The 25,464-nt window shown below is 46.1% G+C and overlaps 1 protein-coding gene across 1 annotated transcript; it reads right to left on the reverse strand.

The window, feature by feature from the left end:
- Positions 1 to 1,965: 1,965 nt before the first annotated feature.
- FGF16 (fibroblast growth factor 16) lies at positions 1,966 to 24,256 on the reverse strand. The gene is made up of 3 exons (XM_032228314.1): positions 23,918 to 24,256; positions 6,148 to 6,251; positions 1,966 to 2,903 (listed from the first exon to the last, which is right to left on the reverse strand). The coding sequence occupies exons 1-3, from the start codon at positions 24,180 to 24,182 to the stop codon at positions 2,658 to 2,660; spliced, it is 615 nt and encodes a 204-aa protein (XP_032084205.1). The 5' UTR covers positions 24,183 to 24,256; the 3' UTR covers positions 1,966 to 2,657.
- Between the last annotated feature and the right edge of the window lie 1,208 nt (positions 24,257 to 25,464).

Here is a 25,464-nt window from a genome sequence, read left to right on the forward strand (position 1 = left end):
CTAGCCTGCAGCCGTGTTTCCCTAGAGCAGAATTTTTCAATCTTGGCATCATTAAGATATGAGGACTTCAACTCCCAAACTGAATTCTAGGAATGAAAGTCCACAGGTCTTAAAGTTGCCAAGGTTGAAAAAACACTGCCCTCCAGGGCCTCTCAATCCACGCAAGCAAATTGCCAAGCCAATTGCATCCTACTTAGCATCCAAACCCAGCTGCATAGGATAGGATTGTCTTTCCTTGTTAACTTCACCCTCATGATGGCTAGAGGAGAACATCATGATGGAAGCGGCATCCAGAGCAGGAAGATGTCCAGGCCCCAATCTTACAATTATGGAGTATATGGAGAAATTCCTATTTCGCCTTCTGTCTAAGACTAGTAGCAAGAAGAACGCTGGGAGAGTTGAGTCCAAACACTTATCTATGGCTTTTCTCGATTCTTCATTTTGAAAAAAAAGTTGCATTTGTTCTACAAATGCAGTAGACATCTCCTGCTAATGGGTTATACAAGGAAATATTCTTAATAGAAAATGTCACACTAGCTTGTGTGGTGACACAAGCTAGTGACTGCCATCTTTCAGGTCAAGGTTCCAGGAACTGTTTGCCTCACCAGTTTAGCATGCTGGGAACTGTAATCCAATACCACACAGGGAATTCTGGGTTTCCCCCTCATGTTCTCCATGTTGTGAAAATGACCCAATTGTTAATCTGGAGAAAACCAAGGCTTTTTTTTAGAGGGGAGAATTCTAAGCAGCTCAAAAACAGATTTCCTATATGATGATGTAGCCCACCAGTGGCCAGCATAGCTGGAAAAGATTTAGTCAGTGAGGAGATTGGGGAGGAACATGGGCCAGTCCTGGAGTCTGGGGAAGAATTGGACAAGCATTCTGCATTGGAGGCAGAGAGGGGACCAAGGCCATCTTGTAGTTATTTGCTGCCTCCAGAGCCTCTGGAGTCTGACATCTGTGAGGCAGAAGAAATGCGGGAGCCTGTTCCCAGTGTGCCCATGTGTAGAGCTGCCAGAAGGCAAGAACAACTGGGAAAACAGGGTCAACTTGGGAGTAAGGCTTGGAGATGATTGGCCCTCCCATAAGGCATAAAAGAGAAGCAAACGGGACGCGAGCCTTTGCAGGAGGCAATTAGTTCATCTGGTCCATTCAAGCTTTGAAAAGTTCTGTTTGACTCTGTGCTCAGTTTGGCCTTGCTCTGCATTTGGCAGTTAGGGGTCTGGCAGCCTTCCAAGGGAGATAAGGTGGGTGTTTAGCAACATTCCCCTGAAGGACTGTGGTAACTCAAGCAGACATCTGTCAGAACCTTCACAGACTGTTTGTGAAGCCTTGCGGGCTGTGAATGACCATAATTCACAGCCATATAAATAAAAGATGGTTTTGGGGACTAAGATTGTGATTTATGCTTTCTCCGGAAGCCTAAATCAGAACATATGAGGGTAATGGATATGCCACAGACTTAATTCAATGTTGGCTGCAATTCTAAACTCACTTCTTTCACCACCTTTCAGCAACTGAATGGGGCTAGTTTGGCAGACAATCCAACCACTGCAGAAGCACCTAAGTGGAACTCTGCCTCTCTCCATCACTTACTGTAGGATGTTTTCTGTAAATTTGGGTCTGTGCCACATTGTTTTAAATCTTAAATTATGAATCAATATTACAATAAATTAATGAGCCACCTGCAATATAGAAAGACATTTTATTGCTAATAAAGCTCTTTAAAGCGCCTCCCCCTCTTTTGCCTACATCAGTAGGACCTTATTCTTTCTGAAGAAAGTTGGGCCATCACATCTCTCATTTTAAAAATAATATATATATATATATATATATATATATATATATATATATATATATATATATACATACATACATACATACATACATACATACATACATACACATATATATATGAAATAAATAAATATATAAAATAAATACAATATACACTTTATAAATAGATTTGTCCTTATGAACAGTATTGTGTTTACATCTTCAAAATCCATCTCGTTCTTTAACCTCACCTCCTGCTTTCTACTCTCAGACTCCAACGGAAGGAAACACAAGCAGGTCGAGGTGTGTGCTTACACATGTAAAGCCACATTTGCACACGTCTTCCTGAGGAGCCAAACTTCCCATAGAGTTGGATTCTCCACTTTACTACCATGCAAGTCCACAAGTTCTCAGATTCCGGATCACCAACCTCTGGCAAGTTGCAAAGGGCCAGTTTAGCAAGCAAGCTTTCCAAGATTTGGTGCAGAATGCAAATTATTTCTGAATTCTTCTGTGCCTGGTTCCATGCCTTAGGATCAATGTTGCTGGTAGTTGTCAAACACTGTCTCTTCTGCTCAGTATCATCTGCTTCCTCTTTCTAGCCCACCAAATTGTACAAGTAATTAGAAAGCGATCCTATGTAGGCTTCCAAGCTCTGCCCCATCCCGTTGCACTCCGTGGAGACTAAATCCATCCTTGTTCTACCCTTCTTTGAAAGCCAAGGGATTCAGGGCTTCTCTATGTGTTAACTAGGTTTGCAGAAGGGATGAAAAGCATAGGTTTATAGTGCTCCAGCAAAAACTTTGGAAACCCAACTGTGTACATGTATGCATGTTACACAATCATGTGCCTTCATATTTGTTCTCAAGCTGCAGGAAGTATCACCTGTAGCGCAGAAGGTCTCTGTACACAGCAGGTATCTTAGCAGGATCTACCGGCCGGGGTAAAAAATGAGTAAATTTTTGGTGTCTCTTAGTCCTGAATCCTTCCCGGGGAGACCCATCTTTGTTCAAAGCGATGTAATATTGTCGCTCAGAGTCCGTGTGCTTGTAGAGGGTCGAGGCGTAGGTGTTATACCAGTTTTCTTCAAATTGCTCGCGGAAAACACACTCCCGTGTGAGCTTCTTCTGTGTGAGCAGGAGGTGGGAAGGAAACAAAAGAGACATGAAAAACAATCCTGATAGGGGAAGGGAAAAATCCCCCTGACTTAACCCAAGGACGACTAATGACTGAGTGACTTCTATCTTGACCTCCTTCACCAAAGACGAATTCCTTATGTATCCAATCACCCTTGGCCAATAAAGAATTCTGTTCTGTTCTATTCTTATTCTATTCTTCCAAGAAGATCAAGATAGAGGATTACATTTTCTCTTTCTCTTGTTCACCAGAGCTTCTTGTACCCTGTTTCCCTGAAAATAAGACCTCCCCGGATAATAAACCCAATCGGCCTTTTGAGCGCATGCGCTAAAATAAGCCCCCACCCAAAAATAAGCCCTCCCTGAAAACATTGCAACACAGCAGCAGCCATGAGGTGACCTCGCTCACCGCCTCCTGCAGCTCAAAAATAACAAGACCTCCCTGAAAATAATGCCAAGGGCTTATTTCAGGGGTCAAAAGAAAATAAGACCCTGACTTGTGGGTGCTGGGTAGGGTCTTGAACTTTCATTTGGGTGGGGAAAACCTGGAAGCTTTCAGATTCAGGTTTTCCCAGGTGTCCCAATATGACATCTCTAATAAAATGGAACTTAGAAGAAACTCAAGCCTCCGAGTCTTCTTTCATTGGGGGTGTTACTTGGAACTCTGACATTGTCTCTCTGTGTCTGATGACTATTCCATATTTCATTCTGTTAAGACTTGTAAATACAGCAATAAATCAATCCAATTTGTTTGAATTTAAGTTATTTACAGCCAATTTAATTCCCATTTAATCGAATGTTCTATGCAAGTCCAAATACTGTCTGCATTCCTCTGAAATTCAGTTGTATATTTTTTCTGGAGGTATATGTTGGAGATCCAAAACCATCCCAAAGAAAAAGAAATGCAAGAAAGCAAAATTGCTGTGTGAGGAAGCTTTACAAATAGCTGAGGAAAGAAGGGAAGTGAAAGGCAAGGGATAAAGAGGAAGATACACCCAACTGAATGCAGAATTCCAGAGAATAGCTAGAAGAGATAAGAATGCCTTCTTAAATGAACAGTGCAAAGAAATAGAAGAAAACAACAGAACAGGGAGGACCAGAGATCTCTTCAAGAAAATTGGAGATATGAAGGGAACGTTTCATGCAAAAGTAGGCATGATGAAAGGACCCTAATGGCAGGGACCTAATAGAGGCAGAAGAGATTAAAAAGAGGTGGCAAAATTACACTGAAGAACCATACAAGAACCATCTTAACATCCCTGATAACCACAATGGGGTGGTCACCAACTTCGAGCAAGACATCCTGGAATGTGAAGTCAAATGGGCTTTAGGAAGTCTGAGCAACAACAAAGCTAGTGGAGATGACAGTATTCCAGCTGAACTATTCGAAATCTTAAAAGACGATTCAGTAAAAGTGCCACACTCTATTTGCTAGTAAATTTGGAAAACTCAACAGTGGCCACAGGATTTGAAAAGGTCAGTTTACATTCCAATTCCAAAGAAGGGCAATGCCAAGAATGTTCAAACTACCGTAGCATTGCACTCATTTCACATGCTAGCAAAGTTATACTCAAAATCCTACAAGGTAGGCTCCAGCAGTTTGTGGAACGAGAACTACCATAGGCAGGATTTCAAAGAGGCAGAGGAACTAGAGATCAAATTGCCAACATACATTGGATCATGGAGAAAGCTAGGGCGTTCCAGAAAAACATCTACTTCTGCTTCATTGACTATGCTAAAGCCTTTGATTGTGTGGATCACAACAAATTGGGGCAAGTTCTTAAAGAGATGGGAGTACCAGACCATCTTATTTGTCTCTTGAGAAACCTATATGCGGGTGAAGAAGCAACAGTGAAAACTGGACACGGAACCCCTAATTGGTTCAAAATTGGGAAAGGAGTCTGACAAGGCTATATACTGTCGCCTTGCCTATTTAACATATATAGAGAGCACATCATGAGAAAAGCGGGGCTAGATGAATCAAAAGTTGGAATTAAGATTGCCGAGAGAAATATCAACCACCTCAGATATGCAGATGATACCACTCTAATGGCAGAAAGTGAAGAGGAACTAAAGAGCCTCTTGATGTTGAAGTAGGAGAGTACGAAAATTGACTTGAAACTCAACATTAAGAAAACTAAGATCATGGCATCCGGTCATCTCAATTCCTGACAAATAGATGGGGAAGAAATGGAAGTAGTGACAGATTTTATTTTCTTGGGCTCCAAGATCACTGCAGATGGGGATTGCAGCCAAGAAATTAAAGGACGTTTGCTCCTGGGAAGGAAAGCTATGGCAAATTTAGACTACATACTAAAAAGCAGAATTATCACCCTGCCAACAAAAGTGTGTATAGCCAAGGCTATGGTTTTCCCAGTTGCAATGGATGGCTGTGAAAGTTGGACCATAAGTGCCAAAGAATTGAGGCCTTTGAACTCTGGTGCTGGAGAAGACTCCTGCGAGTCCCTTGGACTGCAAGGCGATCCAACCGGTCAATCCTAGAGATCAACCCTGACTGCTCTTTAGAAGGCCAGATCCCGAAGATGAAACTCAAATACTTTGGCCACCTAATGAGAAGGAAGGACTCACTGGAGAAGAGCCTAATGCTGGGAACGGATGGAGGGCAAAAGAAGAACGGGATGACAGAGAATGAGATGGCTGGATGGAGTCACTGAAGCATTAAGCGTACGCCTAAATGGACTCCAGAAGATGGCAGAGGACAGAAAGGCCTTGAGGAAAGTTGTCCATGGGGGTCACGATGGGTCGGACATGACTTTGCGACTAACAACAACAACGTTGGAGATTGTATTCATGCTCTCATGAATCCCCAGTGTGCTATTGAAGGTCCCTGTGGGAGATCCTTCTTGGTCTAGGAAGCTCCCTCAATGATCACTCTTCTCCCCATAGTATGTTCATGTGAGGATGCGGCTCAAAGTCCTGCCTTTCATACAAGGTGAGGCGGAAAGGAGTTACATCATTGTAGCTCTGGGCCTTTGCAATTTAGTCTGGAATTCTTTTTTGCAATTTTAATCTTGGTTTTTGCTATATATTATCTTTCTCCTTCTCAAGGAAAGGTGCCTGCAGCTTGTGGGTCTTGCCTGGGCCATAAACGCAACAGCTGTCCTATCGTTTAGAATCCAGGTACTTGCCCAACAGATCAAGGTCATTTAAGGAAGGTCATTCTGAACAATATTGAATTTTGATAAAGCCGAAAGGTTGTAGAAATTATACTTACCGATCCATACAGCTCCCCTCTCTCATTCATTCCAAGATAAAGGCCAGAATCCACTCCACGGATACTAACCAGTCCTACGGCCAAACTTATAAACTCCAAAATTCCTTTGAAAAGAGTAAAACAACAACAACAGAGTGTTACTTGAAGAATGAAAAAGGGAGAAAAATCTTCACTCTACTTGAGCAACAAACTTCCCAAACCATATCGCCTTGGAGATCTTACAGACCCAGCCAGCTATACTATCTCCTCAAGGGTGTGGACACAGTCCTTTCATTTGGAAAACCTTTCATATGCAAAAGAAGGAAGATGACAAGTTAAACATCACAGAGGGCTCCAATCCATTCAACTCCTTGACATTCAAGAAATGTTCAAGCGTATTTGCATCATGCTTGGCATGAACCAGTCTAAGCATTCAGCAAAAACCAGAGGGAGGCTGAGCATTTGAAGGAATGAAACCTGGGAAAGAGATAGGCTAACATATATACCAGTGTGGCTGGACCTTTTTGGTACCAAGTGCTGAAACGGAAGCATGCAGGCGGAGGAGAGCACCGGAAAAGCAGTTCCCTGGCACACACCACAGGAGCGCCAGAAACTGGAAACTGCACGCGTTGGGAAGCTGGGCTTCTGATTTCTGGTATGCGCACCGGTCATCTGGTCTTCTGGTTTCTGGAGCACATGTGTGCACAAAGACCAGCTGGCTGGCACGTGTGGAAGCTCAGCTTTCCGGCATGCACATGCACACCAGGGAGTTGCTCTTCCGGTTTCCAGCACTCCTGCGCTTACAAAGACCAGCTGGCCAGTGCACATGTGCATACCGGAAATGGGAAGAACAACATGTGATGGCTGGAGTGCTTGCAGAGATGGCTCTGTGTGCCATTTCCGTCATGCGTGCCATAGGTTTGCCATCACATATTCTCTTGTACAAGCCTATCCCTAGATAACAGGCCTCTGAATTTTAAATCAAAATGAAAAAGGTGCCACTTACGGATAAGCCAACCTGCATTTTCCAGGATGTTTTGATTTTTAAAAAATTGAGATTTGGCATATCTGCAGATATAAATATGAATATTTAGATTACCGTAGATACCTGTGTTAAGCCCATCCACGGATAAGTCGAATCAAATTTGGGGTGTGTGTATTGGCACCTTCTGTAAATATATTGTATATAGCCTGCATTTTATTTATAGGACTCCTATAAACAATGTGTGATGAGGAGAGGCAAATTCCCCTATCCTTTCATCAACAAACACAAAATGACAATCTTCTAGAAGATTCCAGAGGTTCTTTCTCCCTATCCCTATTTTCTTAGATATCAATAAATGTCAGGAATTGCAATGACTTAGGACAGGGGTCCCCAAACCTGGCAACTTTAAGACTTGTGGACTTCAACTCCTAGAATTCTCCAGCCAGTTGCCAAGTTTGAAGACCTCTGACTTAGGACCTGCCCAGAGCAATCAGGTAACAACTGAAGAGTTCTCTCCAAATATATTTTCAGCAGTGAAGCACGAAGATAAGTCATGAATCCCATCACTGGAGGAAATATCTACGGTCCACTCTTCTATCCTGTTCCTTCAACCCTGTTTGAAGACCACTGAAAACGACCTGATCTTACAGACAGTAGAGAATCTTAACCCAGAACCTCCTACTTGTAAGAATGAAATTACTAAACTTTGAGTTGTGGAATTAAGTTTACCAATCATGTCAAGGACCAATAAGGGACTGTAAAGGCATCTAACCATCAATGGAAGCTCGTGAAAAGGCCAACTTCAGAAAAATTGGCAAAGAAGAAAATAATTCAAACAGTAAAATGAAGAAGCATTGATTTTATCTGTAGAGCTTCTAGGATGACCAGCCATTCTTCAGACCATCATTAGATTACATTCTCATCTTCCTTTTGCAAGTTCCGAGGTTTTTGAGTATTACTTGGAAAGGTCTTAATACAATATACTACAGGAGATATACAATGAGGCTTTCAAATCTATGATGCAAGCACAGGAAACCTTGTGCAAACTATGATGTCATCAGGCTAAATGTATGAGAGGTGGGTTGCTCCCGTTTCCGCCTGGTTCAGCCAAACCGGTAGTGGTGAGTTGGCCTGGGTTGCAGAACCGGCAGCGACCCAGGCTGGCCATGCCACTGGGGAACTGGTTCCCCAGTCTCTTCTGCTGTTTGCCAGCATGTTTCTGCACATGCACAGAACAATTTACAGGCTACTGCGCATGCGCGAGCAACACACAGTGGGTGCATGTGTGAAGCCACCAGTACAGGAACCCTCCCCTGAAATTTATCCTTGGTAGGTGACAGAATCATAGAGTATCAGGACCAGAAGAGATCTTGTGAATCATCGCCCAACCCCCTGCAAGTGTGGAATCCATTATTACAGGGGTCCCCAAACTTGGCAACTTTAAGACTTGTGGACTTCAACTCCCAGAATTCTCCAGCTAGCATAATTTACTCTCTTGTAACCCCTTCCTCTGCAATCTCTCCACTTAGATCAGAAGTTTTCAAACTTGGCAACTTTAAGACTTGTGGACTGTTGGCTGGAGAATTCTGGGAGTTGAAGTCCACAAGTCTTGAAGTTGCCAAGTTTGAAGACCTCGGCGTTATTATAACCTCATTCCAAAGCCCCCTTTTGACTTTCAACCACGACTGCCATTGCATTATTGTCACGGAACAGCTGCGATAATGCGAGTTGTCTTGTTTCACAGAGGGATCTCCTGTCTTTCAACAAGCCTCAAAGCATTTGTGTTTGTAGTCACACTAGAAAGCAGAGCTGAACCTCTCCTCTGAAGGCATGAAAAGAACTTTGGGGCACATGGAAATGTCCACATAGCACCTGTCTCCAATTCTGACAGCCACTGCACCTGATCCCAAGACAGCCCACCTGGAAAGGCAGTTTCAAAATCCTATCCTGGCACTGTAGGATACCTTGACAGTGTACGATCCCAGGGAAAGGTGCAATTGCTTTAAGGAGATGTGGGTGGGGCGGCCTCTGTTCTTTCATGCTCTGAAGCACTCCTTGGCTTCTGAAACTGAAATACTGCGGAGTCCAATTAATGAAGATAAGAACATTCCCAATCTTGTATGAAATCTGGCTGCACTTGGGTGATTAGCACCCTAAACCTGATGCCCAGAAAAGGAACCTCATTTTCCTACTTCAATTGCTGGGAGCATTTTTACATACATCTGACTTATGATTCCCAAGACAGTAAAAATCACACGCTTAGTCCCAAAACCCTCTTTTTATTTCAACGGCTGTGAATTATGTTCATTCACAGCCCATAATGAGTCACAAACAGTTTGTGAAGAGTCCGACAGAAGTCTTCCACAGTCTTTCAGGATAAGGATGATAAGCACCCACTTTTATCTCCCTTGAAACTGCCAAAGACCTAACTGCCAATTAGTTTTGCAAGGCCAAATGGAGCACAGAGTCAAAACAGAGCTTCAGAGGCCCCATTCGGTATTATAGTTACAATGGACAAACAAAGATATCGTCTCAGCTCTGTATGGAAAGCTCGTGATTTCTATCATAAGATTCTGAAGATGGGATACCCTGAACCTTCGGGATATGGTGAAAAACCACGAGACGAACAAGATAAACAGCAAACCACACAACCATTAGATAAAATGTATCATCTCCCTCTTCCGGAAGGGCAAGGAGTCAAGGAAAAAAGATCCAACCGTAAGACCACCAGACAAACGGATAAACAAGCTACTATGCAACAATCTCAACAATCATTGGCCACTGACCAAGGTGCTACTGCAACAAGCTCAGAAGCTGTGGGAGGAGCCAAACCAAAGGTGAGACAGGCCTTGCGGGAGGCTCTAAAAAAGCTTCAGGCAACCAAAAATGACAACTAAGATTTTGACATGGAATGTTAACGGACTGAACTCTCCACAGAAAAGAAAGAAAATATTTCATTATCTTAAACAGTTTAAGAATGACATAATTTGCTTGCAAGAAACTCATATCAAATCAACCGATCAAAAATATTTGTTTAACCCCAAACTGGGCCAACATTTTGCGACCTCAGCCATGGAAAAGAAAAATGGCATAGTAGTATATTTAAGAAAAGACATTAAAGCTGAGCTAATTGAAGCAGATCCCTTTGGAAGATATATAGCATTAGATTTAATCTTAGAAGGGAAAAAGACGTTACTTTTGGGAATTTATGCTCCTAATCAACAACAAGATGGATTTTATAGAAATCTCCATGCTAAATTAGTACAGTGGGATTTTGAGTCTTGTATATTAATGGGTGACTGGAATGGCGTGATCGACACCAAAAGAGATAAGAAGACAGCTCGCCCGAACACCAAATTTCGAGCTAAGTTACCCAAACCCTTTTTTGACATGCTGGACGACTTTGAATTGCGAGACGCTTGGCGCGAGAGGCATGCAGAAGAATATGACTTTACCTTTTTTTCCAATAGACATCAATCTCTTTCAAGGATTGATTTTATACTAATTACAAATGATTTACTTTGTAGGGTGAAGAAGACAAAGATTATGGCGAGAGTTCTTTCAGACCATAATCCAGTCTGGATGGAATTGGGAAGGGTAGCCCAGGCAAGAAGGTCCTGGAGGTTGAATGAAAATTTATTTAGATATGAAAAGTATGTTAATGATTGTAAAAAATTGCTATCGGAATATTTTGTCTTCAATATGAACAAGGGTACATCTTTGGAATATGTATGGGATGCAAGCAAAGCGTATATGAGAGGAGTATTAATGAATATAAATAAAATACATAGATACAAACAAGGGCAAAAACGAAAAGAATTGGAAGAGGAAATTAAAGGGAAAGAGTCAGAATTAACATTGAATCCAAGAGATACAAAGATTAGGGAAACAATTGCTATATTAAAATCTCAGTTTGATATGCTGATCTCTGACCAGGTAGCTACTAGTTTATTATATGCTAAACATAATACTTTCTGCAATGCAAATAAACCCGGTAGGTGGTTGGCTTATCAGATTAGAAAAAAAAGGAAAGCTCGAAATGTATCCAAATTGTGTTACAGAGGGAAAGAAGTGTTTCAACAGGAAGAGATTCAAAAGGTATTTCGGGAATTTTTTACAGAGTTGTATAAAGGGGATAAAATTAAGGACGGAGATATAGACAAATACCTAGATAAAGAGGAAATCCCCCTAGTCAGAGAAGAACATAGGCATAAGCTGAACCAACCTATAACCTCTGGGGAAATTTTGCAGGCAATTAAACAATTAAAGTTAGGGAAAGCACCAGGTACAGATGGTTTAACAGCTGTTTATTATAAATATCTACAGTTAGAAATGGTAGAACCCCTCAGAGAACTATTCAATAAAATTCAATCGGGAGGGAAAGTGCCTCCCTCGTGGAAGACTGCGTTCATATCGTTGATACCCAAAGAAGATCAAGACCTTACCCAACCAAAAAATTACAGACCTATTTCATTACTCAATGTAGATTATAAAATTTTTACTAAAATATTAGCAAATAGGCTAATGGGGGTAACTCAGCAACTGATACATACCGATCAAACTGGTTTTATACAGGGCAGACAGATGAAGGATAACGTTAGATTAATTATCAACGCTTTAGAATACCTGGGAAAGAACAATCAAATCCCGGCCGCATTCATATTTTTGGATGCGGAGAAAGCCTTTGATCGAGTTAATTGGCAATTCCTGCTGAAGACATTGCAAAAAATGCAGATAGGAGATGGCTTTTTACGGTCAATTGGTGCAATATATCAGCAGCAAACAGCCCAGATCATTGTCAATGGAAGTCTGACAGACTCCTTTCAAATTGAAAAAGGTACAAGACAGGGCTGTCCTCTGTCCCCATTATTGTTTATTATAACTTTGGAAATACTGTTGAATAAGATACGGGGCCTGGGCGGTTTAAAAGGGATCAAAATTAGACAGCAAGAATATAGAGTTCGTGCATTTGCGGATGATCTGGTTATAATATTGGAGCAACCGCAGGAAACTAGTAGGGTATTATTGAATACGATCAATCAATATGGTCAAGTCTCGGGATTTAAAATAAATCTAGGAAAAACCAAAATAATAGCTATAAATATGACTATCAAACAGAAGGAAGAACTGGGGGCGACGCTAAGATGTGAGGTAGTTAAAAAAGTTAAATATCTTGGAGTTAATATTTTAATCTCAAATGGGAAATTATACAAGTATAATTATGAATCACTTTGGCATAGTACACAGTTGGAGTTGAAAAGGTGGGAAAAACTGCATTTGTCCTTGCTGGGTAGAATAGCGGCAGTAAAAATGAACATTTTACCAAAATTTTTATTTCTTTTTCAAATGTTACCAATACTTAAAAGAGATGCGAATCTTCTAGAATGGCAGAAGGGTATCAACAAATTTGTGTGGGCAGGAAAGAAGCCGAGGGTAAAGATGAAAATAATGCAAGATGCACGTGAAAGAGGAGGATTGAAATTACCTAACTTAAAATTATACTATGACGCAGTGGCATTATCTGCAATTAGTGATTGGATTCATCTAACTAATGGCAGAATTTTGAATATCGAGGGATATGATTTGTTATATGGTTGGCATGCTTACCTGTTATTTAACAAAAAAACGGATAAGAAATTTAAAAATCACATCTTAAGAAATGCTTTATTGCGGGTTTGGAAAAAATATCAATATAAACTAAATGATAAAGTGCCCATGTGGGCAATTCCTAGACATGCAATTGAAAATATGAATGTAGAACAAAAACTCGATAGAACCACCTATAGACAACTTCTTATCTCAGAAAGAGGGGTGATGGAACTAAAATCTTTAGAGGTACTTAAAGAAGAGAAGGTAGTTCAAACGTGGTTTCAGTATGGTCAACTACAAGCTAGGTGGAAAACAGATCAAAAAATTGGCTTTGTAAAAGTTGAGGATAATTTGTTTAAACAAATAAGAGATCAAAGCTCAATGCATATAAAGAGGACATATAATGTATTAGTACAGATGGATTCTGAAACGGAACTGATTAAGGATTGTATGATAAAATGGGCTCAGAATGTCGAGGAACCAATAATGCTTGAAACATGGGAAAGAATCTGGGTAAGAAATGTGAAATTTACACAAGCACAAAACTTGAGAGAAAATTTTTATAAGATGTTTTATAGATGGCACCTAGATCCTAAAAAGCTTGCCTCTATGTATCCAAATGTTCAACCTAAATGTTGGAGATGTGGTTCTTGTGATGCTACATATTTTCATATATGGTGGACATGTCGTAATGTTAAGGCATTTTGGATAAAAATATGGTGGATCCTGCAAAACATCTTCAAAAGAAGGATAAAATTTACCCCCCAGTTGTTTTTACTGGGTATATGTATTGATTTTACAGTAGCAGAGACTAATTTGATCCTGTATTTAATAACGGCAGCAAGACTCTTGGTGGCGCAGTATTGGAAGAAGAAAGATTTACCTATAATTCAAGAATGGACTTTGAAAGTTATGAACTTAGCCGAAATGGCCAAAATCTCAGCATATCTCAAAGAACATTCAAACGAGAGATACAAAAGAGACTGGAAAAAGTGGATTGATTACATAAAAAGTAAATATGGGACTAAAAAACTCCAGATAGCTTATGCTTAGTATCAGTAATACTTTAAATTGTTTTAAATTTGGGTAACAGTAAGAAGCTGAGTTCAATGTAGAGATATTTCAGACTGTGATTGTTCAAAAATTATACCACGTATGGTCTTTGGGAAGTCGGGGGGAGGGAAGGGAGGTGGGGATTTAGGGGGAGGGGGGAGGGGGGAAATACAATATGTGTTAAGAAAAAATAAATAAAGCAAATAAAAAAAAAACAGAGCTTCAGAGTTTAAACGGACCAGAATGAACAAAGTTGCTTCCTGCGAAAGCTCATGTGCCTTTACTCCTCTTTTATGTTATGGGAGGGGCCAATCATCTTCAAGCCTTACTCCTAAGTCTCCCCTTTTGTCTTAACTCTTCTTGCCTCTGGCACTTCTGCACATGCATGCACTGGTAACATGATCACCCTGTTCCTCTGCCTCGCTGATATCAGACTCTGGAGGCTCTGGAGGCAGCACATAACCCCCAGATGGCCCTGGCTCCAATGCAGAGCCCTTGCCCGAGCTTTCCCCAGACTCCAGGACTGGCCCATGTTCCTCCCCAACCTCTTCACTGTCCGACTCTGCTGCCAGCTCCACACGCTACTGGCAGACCACAATACATACGATTTCTTCTCCATTTTTTTCTGAAGTCATTCAGGCAGTGACGTGCGGTGACCTTCATGCCCGGTGAGGCAAGCGTGAAAGCCCCGCCAAAGCCTCGCCGCAGCGTCCGCCATAGAGCGGGTCCTGGCTCTATGGCTTTAAAGGCTTTAAAAAGGCTTTAAAGTGGCGGCAAGGCCCTGGCGGCAGGGCTTTAAAGTCCCAGCGACGTGTCCGCCATAGAACGGGTCCCGGTCCCGCTCTATGGCGGATGCGGTGCCTGGACTTTAAAGCTCTGCCGCTGGGGCCCTCTCCCGGCCGGGCTCTTCCCCCTCGCTCTTCATTTTGATGATGTCGCTGCAGCTGCTGGGCGCAGATGGACAGAGGTAGCTAGGGCAGCACCAAAGTGGTCTGGGCGGGCGAAACAGCGAGTGAGTGAGCGATGGGGGATCAGGCAGCCTGATTCCCGCTCGTTTGCTTGCTGGGGCAGAGAAGAGTGCGAAGTCCAGCGAATGCAGGAATCCAAAAATGAATGCAAGGGGAGCGAGGGAAACCACCTGGGTCTCCGCTCCCTGCCTCACCTGTCTGGAGCCGCCAAAAGCTTTAGATTCTGGTGGTGGTGGTTTCCCGCCACTTTGGCATCCCTGAAAGGTGACTCCACGTTCTCCCTTTCCTTCGCCCCTCCTCTCTTCAAAAGCCCCCCCCCCCCGCAGCAGCTATATTCATGGCCGGGCCGAGGCAGCATGCACTTTAAAGTGCATGCTGCCTCGGCCCGCCATAGAGCGAAACATGTCCTGGTTTGTGGCCAGGAGGCACGCTGGCACTTTAAAGTGCATGCCACCGCCCCGGCCATACAGCGGGACATGCTGAATGGCCAGCCCAGAAGGCATGCTGGCACTTTAAAGTGCATGCCGCCTCGGCCCACCATAGAGCGAAACGTCCTGGTTTGTGGCTGGGAGGCACGCTGGCACTTTAAAGTGCATGCCGCCGCCCCGGCCATACAGTGGGGCGGCGGCATGCACTTTAAAGTGCCAGCGTGCCTCCCAGCCACAAACCAGGATATGTTTCGCTCTATGGCGGGCTGAGGTGGCATGGCTTTAAAAAATAAAAAAATAAAAAAAAATGTGCCAGTCCGCACACCAGCAGAGGCGGGTAAAAAAAACAACCACACAAACACACACAAATTACAATTACTTACGTTACAAATAATTTTGAATCCCCCCCTCCCTCCGTCCGATCCACACACCTTTTCCAGCTGTGGATTTCAACTCTCCTCTTGTCCGCCCGCCATGATGAAAGTGTAAAAAATTAAATAAAAAAGCAACTTACTTAGCAATAGCAGTTAGACTTATATACCGCTTCATAGGGCTTTCAGCCCTCTCTAAGCGGTTTACAGAGTCAGCATATCGCCCCCAACAATCCGGGTCCTCATTTCACCCACCTCGGAAGGATGAGTCAAACCTGAGCCAGTGAGATTAGAACCGCTGAACTGCAGATAACAGTCAGCTGTAGTGGCCTTCAGTACTGCACCCTAACTACTGCGCCACCTCGGCTCTTAAGATTGCCAAGGCATGATTTGCTGCTCCCAGATCAGGAGGCGGGAGAATCACATGCCTCCTTTCCATACGGAATTTTTCACCTTTTAACCCTTGCTTAACTCTTAAAAGCCGAAAAATTCCTTATGCAAAGGAAGCCCATAGTTCTCTCACCTCCCCCTACAGTTAGCACTAAGCAGACTCAGAGTCACTGTGACTCTGGAGTCTGGCAGCAACTACCTTAGCCTTTTTAATTATTTTCAAAATTCTTTTCCTCATGACACTGGTGAGGCCGCGCCTCCCCTGACTGCACGTCCCTGCATTCAGGGCAATGTTGGTCTATTCAGCCTATATTGTAACATGCTCCAGGTTTTGGGGGAGGATCTGAAGGTCCTAATCCAAATCCACAGAAAAATCGGAGTTGGCCTCATTAATTGCCAACCTCAATGATTGAGACTCCAGATCCCAATGAGAGAATGCCACACCTGCAAGAGGCTTTAGATCAGGGATGTCAAACTTGATTTCATTGAGGGACGCATCAGGGTTGTGTTTGACCTTGGAGGACCAGGGTGGGCATGGCAGCTTGATGTCACTCGTGCCAGGGGTGCCTATGGTGGCCCGACTGCTTTGGGAGCAAACAGGCTCCCAAATTCCATTTTCAGCTGGGATGGCCTCCTGCAACTCTCTGCCAACGAAAACAGAGCTCGTAAGCTCATTTTCACTAGCAGAGGCACCGCAGGCCAGTAACTCGCTGTTTTAAGGGCAGTCCCATTGGGCAGATCTAAGCACCCTGCGGACCGGATCCGGCCCACAGGCCCTGAGTTTGATACCCCTGCTTTAGATGAAAGAAGGAAAACAGAAGTCTCTGCAGGGTCTGGTCAATCATATGGTGACTGTGATGGTGGACATCAAAAACAGGTCAAGCTTCAACAGCACCATCACGGGTGCCATCTTGACTTTTTTGACCACACCCTGCAGACATCCTGGAGGGAAAGGCCAATTTCTAGGGGTTAGCAACATTCGCCAGCCAAATCAAAGTCAGCTTAGTTGCCCTTTTAAAGCTTTTGTTCCCTTGTTTTTGCAGCTCTGGGCGTGGCTATTGGGCGAGGATCAAGAATCTGCTTTCTCGTGGTTTCAGTGGCCAAGTGGGGTTTGTTTCCCAAGCCCTCCTTGCTCTCTCCTCCTCCTGCAGCCAGCGATTGCGTTTCTCCCTTGGAGCCTCTCCAGATTGGCTTCTGGAATTCCTGAGGCCTGGAAAACCCAAGACTCTCTCAGCTTCCCCCACAGCTGCCAGTCATTGTCCTGGCATGAAGACAATTGCTTCGTGATGATATCGGCTGGCTGGCTGCTTGCACCTGTCTCTCCTCGTAGGAGCTGGGCGGGAGGGAGGCCCTGGCTGTGGGGCTTCTGAACAAGCTGCATGTTGTACTCAGATCTGCAGAGCTAAACTTTCAACACCACCCACCCACCCAACAGCTGCTTGGAAACAGGTGCACAGGGGCTGCATGATAGGCTGGAGGGATTGGGGGGTGGGAATCTTCCCAGCAGCAGAGGGGCTCCAGGAGAAAAGAGGAACTCAAACACATGGCCTCCTAGCTGCACCCACCCCCACCCCATGGATCAAGACTGCAGCAAACTCAGAAATTCTCATCCCAAGCTAGAAATTGGGGGTCTCAGACAAACAGAGGACACCTTCTTTTCATTTTCTGGAAGATGAAGACCAGCGCTGGTGCAAACTCCTTTTTGTGCATGGATGAGAAGTACAAGGCAGTACTAGGAACATGAATACTCAAACACACTCAAACACACACACACACAGTTTCACCAAATGTGTTCCCAGAAATTTGGCTTCTGCCAAAAGCCTCCTTGTGTTTCAAAGCCCCCCACCAGTCGCCTCAATCACCCGCTGCCTTTGAAGGTCTGCCAGGAGAAAGGCACGGCCGAGGGGATGTCCAGCCCGTTTTTTATTCTCTGTGCTGAGTCACAAAAGAGCTCATCTTGGCCAACGCTCCTCCTTGCTCCAAGCTAACTTCTGCTGTCAACTGTCCAGGTGACCTCAGCTTTCAGCCTTCATCTCATAGGATGGAGCCACACCTCTGGCCTGCCTTGCAGGGCCATTGTATGCCTATGCATTGTGCTGTTATTACACAGAGACATATAAATGCCACCAACCGTCTGGCTGGCTTCTGCTTCCACCACCACTGGTTGAAGTTCCCTGGAGGGCTTGCCCAGAGACAACCAAGCTTCCCGTATTTTCACTTGGGGGTTTGGCATCTCCCCTGCATGTCCTCCTCCAGGAGAGTCAACTCTGCCCTCCAACAGTGGGGCAAGGATGGTCACAAGAAAGACCATGATAGGATCGGTGGGTTGGACTAGATGACCTACAAGGTCTCTTCCAACTCTTGTTAATCTAAGGAAATCTAAGGAGGGCAACTTCTCCCCAGCTTCTCAGCCTGGCTTCTGTCCAAGCAACAATTGCCTATTTCAAGGATCTGCCAGTCATTTATATTTTGGGGACAGCTTCATCCTGGTTTTCTAACACAATCAGTCTGTCCTGCATTTGGTTAAAAAAAAATGCTCAAAAAAGTCTGCATTAACTAGCAACAGAAACTTTCTGTTTAAGACAAGGGGGGGAAACCCCTAGCAGCAGGGGTCCCCAAACTTGACAACTTTTAAGACTTGTGGACTTCAACTCCCAGAATTCTCCTGGCTGGAGAATTCTGGGAGTTGAAGTTCACAAGTCTTAAAGTTGCCAAATTTGAAGACCTCAGCCTAGGAGGATAAACTGCTTCAAGAGAGTAGCAAGTTGACTTTTAAAAAGTGCCCCAACTTTGAAATGGGTATCATGAAATTAAAGAGGGCTGCAATGCATATTTTCCCCAGCTCTTTTCAAAGAAGGCAACTCACAGCTGCAATGTTCTCAACCAAGGCTTATTATTTCGCACTGCAGAAGCTGGGACTGGCCAGAGTATAATGTGGCTTAACCTTAACCCTAACCCTATCTTAGGAAAAGATTCATTGGCCACAGAACCAATGGTTCAATGGTTGTCTTTTTGGAGAGGTTGGGAAAAACTTTGGCAGTCGCTGATCTGATAGACACAGAGGCGAAAATACAGGTAGTCCTCAATTTATGACAGGGCGTTTAATGATGTTCACAATTACACAGACCTCCCTGGGGATACCTAAAAGTTCCAATGTCAGCCCTCTTTTCTCCCAGTCACATACCTGCACTTAGGCTTTTGGCAACTAGGCTGCCTTTACAGCCATTTGTAGTGCTTCCCAGCTATGTGGCCAAGTTTTGCGACAGTTTTGCCAAAAGCCAATTTAACAGATTAACAGGTTAACAGAGTGGGAAGGGACCTTGTAGGTCATCTAGTCCAACCCCCCTGCCGAAGCAGATGTCCCTCCACTCTTTCTGACAAATGGCAGTCTCTTCTTGAAAGCTTCCAGGGATGAAGCTCCCACAACTTCTGAAGGCAACTTCTGTTCCATTGGTTGATTGTTCTCACTGTCAGAAAATTTCTCCTTATTTCCAGGTTGAATCTTTCCTTGGTCAGTTTCCATCGGTTATTCCTTGTCTGGTCTTCAGGTGCCTTGGAAAATAGCTTGACCCCTTCTTCTTTGTGGCAGCCCCTCAAATATTGGAATAATGTTATCATGTCCCCCTTGGTCGTTCTCTTCACTAGACAAGCCATGCCCAGTTCCTGCAACTGTGCCTTGTATATTTTAGCCTCCACAGCAAATCCTGGTTCATTTAATGTGGTATTTACTTTACAACTGTTTATGGCCACTGTGTTAATTTAACAAGCACCATAAAAAAGGTCATAAAATCGGGTCAGTCACATGACTGTCTTAAGTTACAGTTCCTTTGCAGTCATAACTTCAGGAGTACCTATAACTGTTAGCATTATTAGGCAGTTCCTTCTATTCCCTACTGGCAAATTTTCAGGGTAGCTATTTGCCTCTCAAGGAAATGTTCCCACCTGTGCAGGATCACAATGGCGATACATTCACTTGAAGCCTCCACAGCACCTTCCCACCAAGACCTCCTTAGACAGACAGTATTCAGAAGATCCAAATGGTTCCCAGAGAACGATTTAGGGCTCAACATGACAGATATGAAATGCATTATTGCAATGTAATTTTAACATTCTTTTGCATTACATGAGAAACTACACTGTTTTCCCCAAAATAAGACCTCCCTGGATAATAAGCCCAATCGGGCTTTTAAGCGCATACGCTAAAATAAGCCTTTGCCCCAAAATAAGCCCTTCCCGAAAATATTGCAACATAGCAGCAGCCATGAGGTGACCACACTCGCTGCCTCCTGCAGCTCAAAAATAATAAGGCTTCCCCGAAAATAAGCACTTATTTTGGGGGTCCAGAAAATAAGACCTTGGTATATTAATGGGTTCCACACTGGGTTGCTTGAATACATTAAGTTTGAAGACCGCTGCTATAGATCAGTGGTTCCCAAACTTGGCAACTTTTAAGACTTGTGGACTTCAACTCCCAGAATTCTCCAGCCAGCGCTGGCTGGAGAATTCTGGGAGTTGAAGTCCACAAGTCTTAAAAGTTGCCAAGTTTGGGAACCACTGCTATAGATAATCCTTAATAGATTTTGTCCCTAAGCTGTTCCAGAGCAGTTCTACTTTGAAATAACAAAATTTTACCACCTGGATTGCAATCAACCACATAATGTTGTCTTACTGACAAGATCAGAGCAGTGTCACAATCGGAGATACTCATCGGAGTGCAACAAAACTCTTGGAATGACACTGCCTGAAAGTGAGGAGACACTTATGTCTCTTCTTTTAACAGTTGCAACTGATGTTAAATCCGTTCAGGGTTGGCATTACTGTCATCTACACAGTTGGGGGCTGTGCAGAAATACTGTCTTCCCCTGAACATCCTTCCACTGCCTTTCCAGCTGCTGGGAGAAGGGATTATGAATAGGGCTCGGTTGGACCTTTCTGCCATTTGAATCTTGCCCTTGAGAAGGCATTCTGCAAGATTCGTTCCCCCCCCCCCCCAACCCCTAAGGCCATGGCTTCCAACCTTGCAGATGCCTCCCAAGAATATCTCCAGAAAATCCATCACAGAAAATCAATGAAAGCCAGTTTGTTCTAGTGGTTAAGGCACTAGGCCAGGAAACAAGAAACCGTGAGTTCAAGTCTGAACTTCAACACGAGAAGAAAAGGTCTAATCAATAAAGAGGAGGAACTAAAATGGAACTGTTGTTCTGAACAGATTCAGCCTCTCCCACTTGGAAGTCCCTGCAGGAATCTTCCTGCAGGCGGCTGCTGCTTCTTCCTCTTCTTTTCTTCTTTCTTTCTTCTTCTTCTTCCTCCACTTCCTCTTCTCCTCCTCCTCCCCCCACAGAATCCGAACCCAGAAATTTGCAGCAACCAAGCCTAAAGGCCAGGCTGGGTGTCTCCGAGACTGCTTTCCCGGCTGAAGGGTCCCTTCCCAGATCCCTCATGGAGAACCAGGCGGCCCGTTGCCGATGCTAACACCTGACCTACTTCCTTTTCTTAACAGATGGCTGGATCTGGGCAAGGCAAGACAGATGGCAAGGATTTAGCCAATCTCCTTTGAATTGTTTTGTCTACCATTACATCAAAATATGAAAACTCCTTCAGGTTGGGGTCAAGGGGAAGTTAGCCTGGCATAAAACATCTGGCTCAGGCATTACTGCATTTCTAGTCATTCGATTCCCAAAGGGGAGCCTAAAGGTTTTCTTGGACAATAATATGGGAGACAATCATCCCTTGTCTTCTGGCAAAGGTGCCTTTTTGACTGGCATACTTCCCAAGGCTGCCATTTTGTAAATGTCTCCATAACATTCTCTCCAAGTTCCAATCACACCCACTGACCCCCAAATGTGGGTCTCTGTTCTTTGCAGACAACATTGTTTTATCTGAAACCAAGCTTAATCTTAGGTATAATTAAGATCTACTAAAGTTATGTCTTGTGGTCTTATCTCCCTTGCTTGGCCTACAAGAAAATCCAGAATGAACACCTGGAGTCTTTCTGCAATTAATACTTCTTCCTTTCATCTACTCAGAGTGCTGGGAAAGCAGAGGAGGCCTGCCTGCCAAGTTCCTCCTGCCCCCCTGATCCTTAACCCAATCTCCCAGCTCTTCCTTCAATTACAACAAATCACACTATCTTGGGAAGAAGCAGGAATTCATAATATTCATAATATTTAAAAATCAGAAGCGTTTCTTATGTGCATAGCTCGATACTAGCAGCTGAAACACTTGTGGAATGCTAAAATTTATCAGGCTAGGAGTTCGGTTAACGGCCCATCTTGACACTGCCTGTCTGCAGTCAACGGACACAGCTGCTGCCTTTCACCAAAGGGAAAGGAAAGGCGGCCTCATTCTGGAGAGGAGCTGGTATCTCTGCCCTCACTCCTAGTTCTGGGGGGCAAAGCCATTTTCCTCAACCCCTCCCCCAACTGCTTTCCTAGCTAAATTTGCTTAGGGCTGCAGACAAGAAGCGTTGCCGTCCTCCCTAAAAGCTTATTTAAAACCTGCCTGTGTGGGTCAGTTTGTGCGCCCACCCACCTCAAGTCAGCCAAGGAGACCCCAGGGCCTCTCTCACCCCCTCCTTTCTTCAGGGGAACCCCACTAATGCCAAAAGTGACCCCCCCAACGCCCCCCTCAAACAAGGAAAAGATACCTCGGTTAAGGGGCAGCCTTGTTGAGCTGAAATATGGTTTTGCTCAGCCTTGTTTTTACTCACTCTTATTTTTCAATTGTTACTGTTTCTCTCTCTCTCTCTCTCTGTGTTTCCTGTTCTGAAAATGCTTAGTGAGAAAGAAGAGGGTAAAAACATTCAACGCTCAAAAAACACTCCTCCATTGCAGAAAATACAACTTCAGCAACAGAGTGGTCAATGCCTGGAGTGCTCTGTGGTTTCTTCCCCAAACCCCCATCACAGGGTTAACCTTAGACCAGTGTTTCTCAACCTTGGCAACTTGAAGATGACTGGACTTCAACTCTCAGAATTCCCCAGCCGGTGAATGCTGGCTGGGGAATTCTGGGAGTTGAAGTCCAGACATCTTCAAGTTGCCAAGGTTGAGAAACACTGCCTTAGACTGTCTCCTGTCGACCTCCCCCATTCCTAACAGGTCTGTAAGAGGCAGGCACCAGCGTGCCAATCAATATGCCAATCATCCCTGTCCTAATGTCCCCACTTATTCGTACCCATTTCCTGTATTCGTAATCATGTTTATACTTATATCTGTTATACATGCTTGACAAAACAAATAACATTAATTAAATTAAAAAAATAAACTAAAATAAAAACATTCAATGAGCACAAGCCAAGCCTACTTAGCCTTACTAAGGGGGGAATCTCTGTTCCAGGACTGACTTTTGAGTCAGCCAACCTAAGACGGAGCTGTGGGTCCTCTTGGTTGGAACCAACCTTGGAGCCGCCATAAAACAGGCAAGGCGGAAGGCAGGGCGGAGGGGTCCGAACGGCCCGGTCACAAGAGGGGCGAGAGCCGTCTGGTCCCTTCCGCCCAGGCTCTCTGCGGCCTCGTACAGCTACTGCCGGCGCTTTCCGACCACTTCTGTACCCGCCCCCCCTCCCAAAGCGCTTCTAGCAACGCCACCGAAGCGCCCGCGGGGGACGGAACGGGCCGACCGGTAAAGGGAGCCCGAGCTCCGCCTTCTCCCCGCCGCCTTCTCCAGCGGCCGCGGAGCCCAAAACGCCCCAGGAGAGAGAAGCGCAGCGCAGCGCCCCGCTTGGCCTCCGTCCCCGAAGCACCTGCCGCTTCTCCGGCCCTCGGGAGGCTCTTTCTGGGCAGCGGCTCCTTCCCGGCGTTCCCTCCCTCTGAGGAAGGGAAGGGGGCGAGTCTGGCAGCGCCGGGAAGGAGTTCGGGGAAGCCGCGCCTGGCCCGCTCGACGGTCGCCGCGCAGCGTTTCCAGTCGGGGACGCGGAGCCGGTAGCCCTGCGGAGCGGGGAGGGCCCCCCCCGGAAAGCGCGCCGGGGAGGGGGAGGCGAAGGGGCGCCGCGTCCCCCGTCGGGCTTACCGAAGCGGCTGTGGTCCTGGCGGGTGCCGCGCACGGTGCCGTTGGGGAAGAGCTCCAGGTGGAAGCCCATCCGGCAGTAGAGCTGGCGGCGGCGCAGGATGCCCTTCAGGTGGGCGAAGTCGGTGGGCGAGCCCCGCTGCAGTCGGCCCTCGATCTGCCCCAGCTCCGTCAGGAAGCTCGGCGAGTCCGGCAGCGGCGCGGCCCCGAGGGAGCCCGAGAAGCCGTGCAGCTCCAGGGAGCCCAGGAAGCCGCCTACCTCGCCCATGGGAGACGCTTAGGCGGCCCGCGACGGCGCTCCTCGAGCTGGCCGACCCCGGGCCGCCCTGGCTGCGGCCGGCATAGCGCTCGCTCTCCCGGCGCCCCAGCCGGAGGGGCCCTTATATACGCGGGGCGCCCGGACGCCAAGCCCCACCTCGCCCACCCCCGCCCTGCGCCGGCCCCGCCGGCTCTGGAGGGGGGAGAGGAAGGAGGGCTGCCCGGCCGAGGGGGAAGGAGCGGACCCCGGGCGCCGTCGGGAGGCCCGGCTGGCCTCTGCCCTCGCCCGCAGCCGTCTCGGGGGCAGCGGACTACGCGACCCATCAGCCACGCCGGGCGGGGGATGGGTCGGGCCGGGCTGCTTTGGCTCGCTTGCTGGGGCCAGCGCTGCGAGGGTGCGCTGAAGCTCCGGTGGCTCTTTCCGACGACCACCTGGCTCCGGGAGGGCGCAACTCTGGCAGCCGCCGCCCGCGGGGAGAGCAGGGGGCGTCGGAGAGCCTCCGGCCGCCCAGCGACCTTTTTCCGAGGGGCTCCAGAGCCGGAGCCGCGGCGGTGTTGTTCCCTGCTCGGCCGCTAGGCGGCGCTGTCGCTTAAGGCTCGGGCGGACCCCTCAGCTCCCCCACTGGCAGCGAGGAAGGTGGGTTGTGGGGCGGCGAAACTCCGCGTGTTGGACGAAGGTCGGCCGGTGGGGAGTTTCCCGGTGGTGGTTAAGCGCGGGCGAGGTGGCGCAAGGAAGCGGGGCGGCCGAAGGAGGCTTCGGCTTTTGCTGCACTTTGGGACGGGCGTGTCAGGTGCGCCAATGGCATCCAGGCTAAGTCAGGAGAAGCTCTGTAGAAAACAGGGATACCCCCAGAGCCCATTTCGGGGTGCAAACCACGTTTGCTCTGACTTGGGAATAAGCCATCATTCTCGCCTTCCCCCAGACATGCTGGGCTGCCTGGGCTCCAGCAGGAACGAAGTCGGGGGGGTGGGGGCTTTGGGGTTTGGCCCTCTGCCCCCCTCCCCACCCTTTGCCTTCTCTCTGCCTTGGCTTTCCCCAGGGCTCCCTCCCTGCCGCTTGCGGTCAGTCACCCTTGATTATATGCTGCCTGGGACTCAGCAGATGACCAGATGCCAGCCTGTGCCTGGGCACGGGCACAGAAGCATGGGAGCTTAAGGGGGGGGGGCAGGCCTGATTCTGTCCTCCAGGCCTCTCCCCTCCCTGGCTGGTCCTTCCCAAGCCTTGCCCAGAACCCCTGGCAAATCACATCTGAACTTGCCTGCTCCATGTTTAGTGTGGAGTGGAGTGGAGT

Source organism: Thamnophis elegans, chromosome 12 (assembly GCF_009769535.1).
Source record: "Thamnophis elegans isolate rThaEle1 chromosome 12, rThaEle1.pri, whole genome shotgun sequence".
Lineage (NCBI taxonomy): Eukaryota > Metazoa > Chordata > Lepidosauria > Squamata > Colubridae > Thamnophis > Thamnophis elegans.

Bases quoted from the DNA above. Each gene is read 5' to 3' on its own strand.
- FGF16 (XM_032228314.1), bottom strand. From the start codon at position 24,182: ATGGGCGAGGTAGGCGGCTTCCTGGGCTCCCTGGAGCTGCACGGCTTC. The intron at 6,252-23,917 runs GTAAGCCCGACG...CTCTTTTCAAAG, and splicing joins CCAGGACCACAGCCGCTTCG to GAATTTTGGAGTTTATAAGT. The intron at 2,904-6,147 runs GTAAGTATAATT...CTGCTCACACAG, and splicing joins GAGGGGAGCTGTATGGATCG to AAGAAGCTCACACGGGAGTG.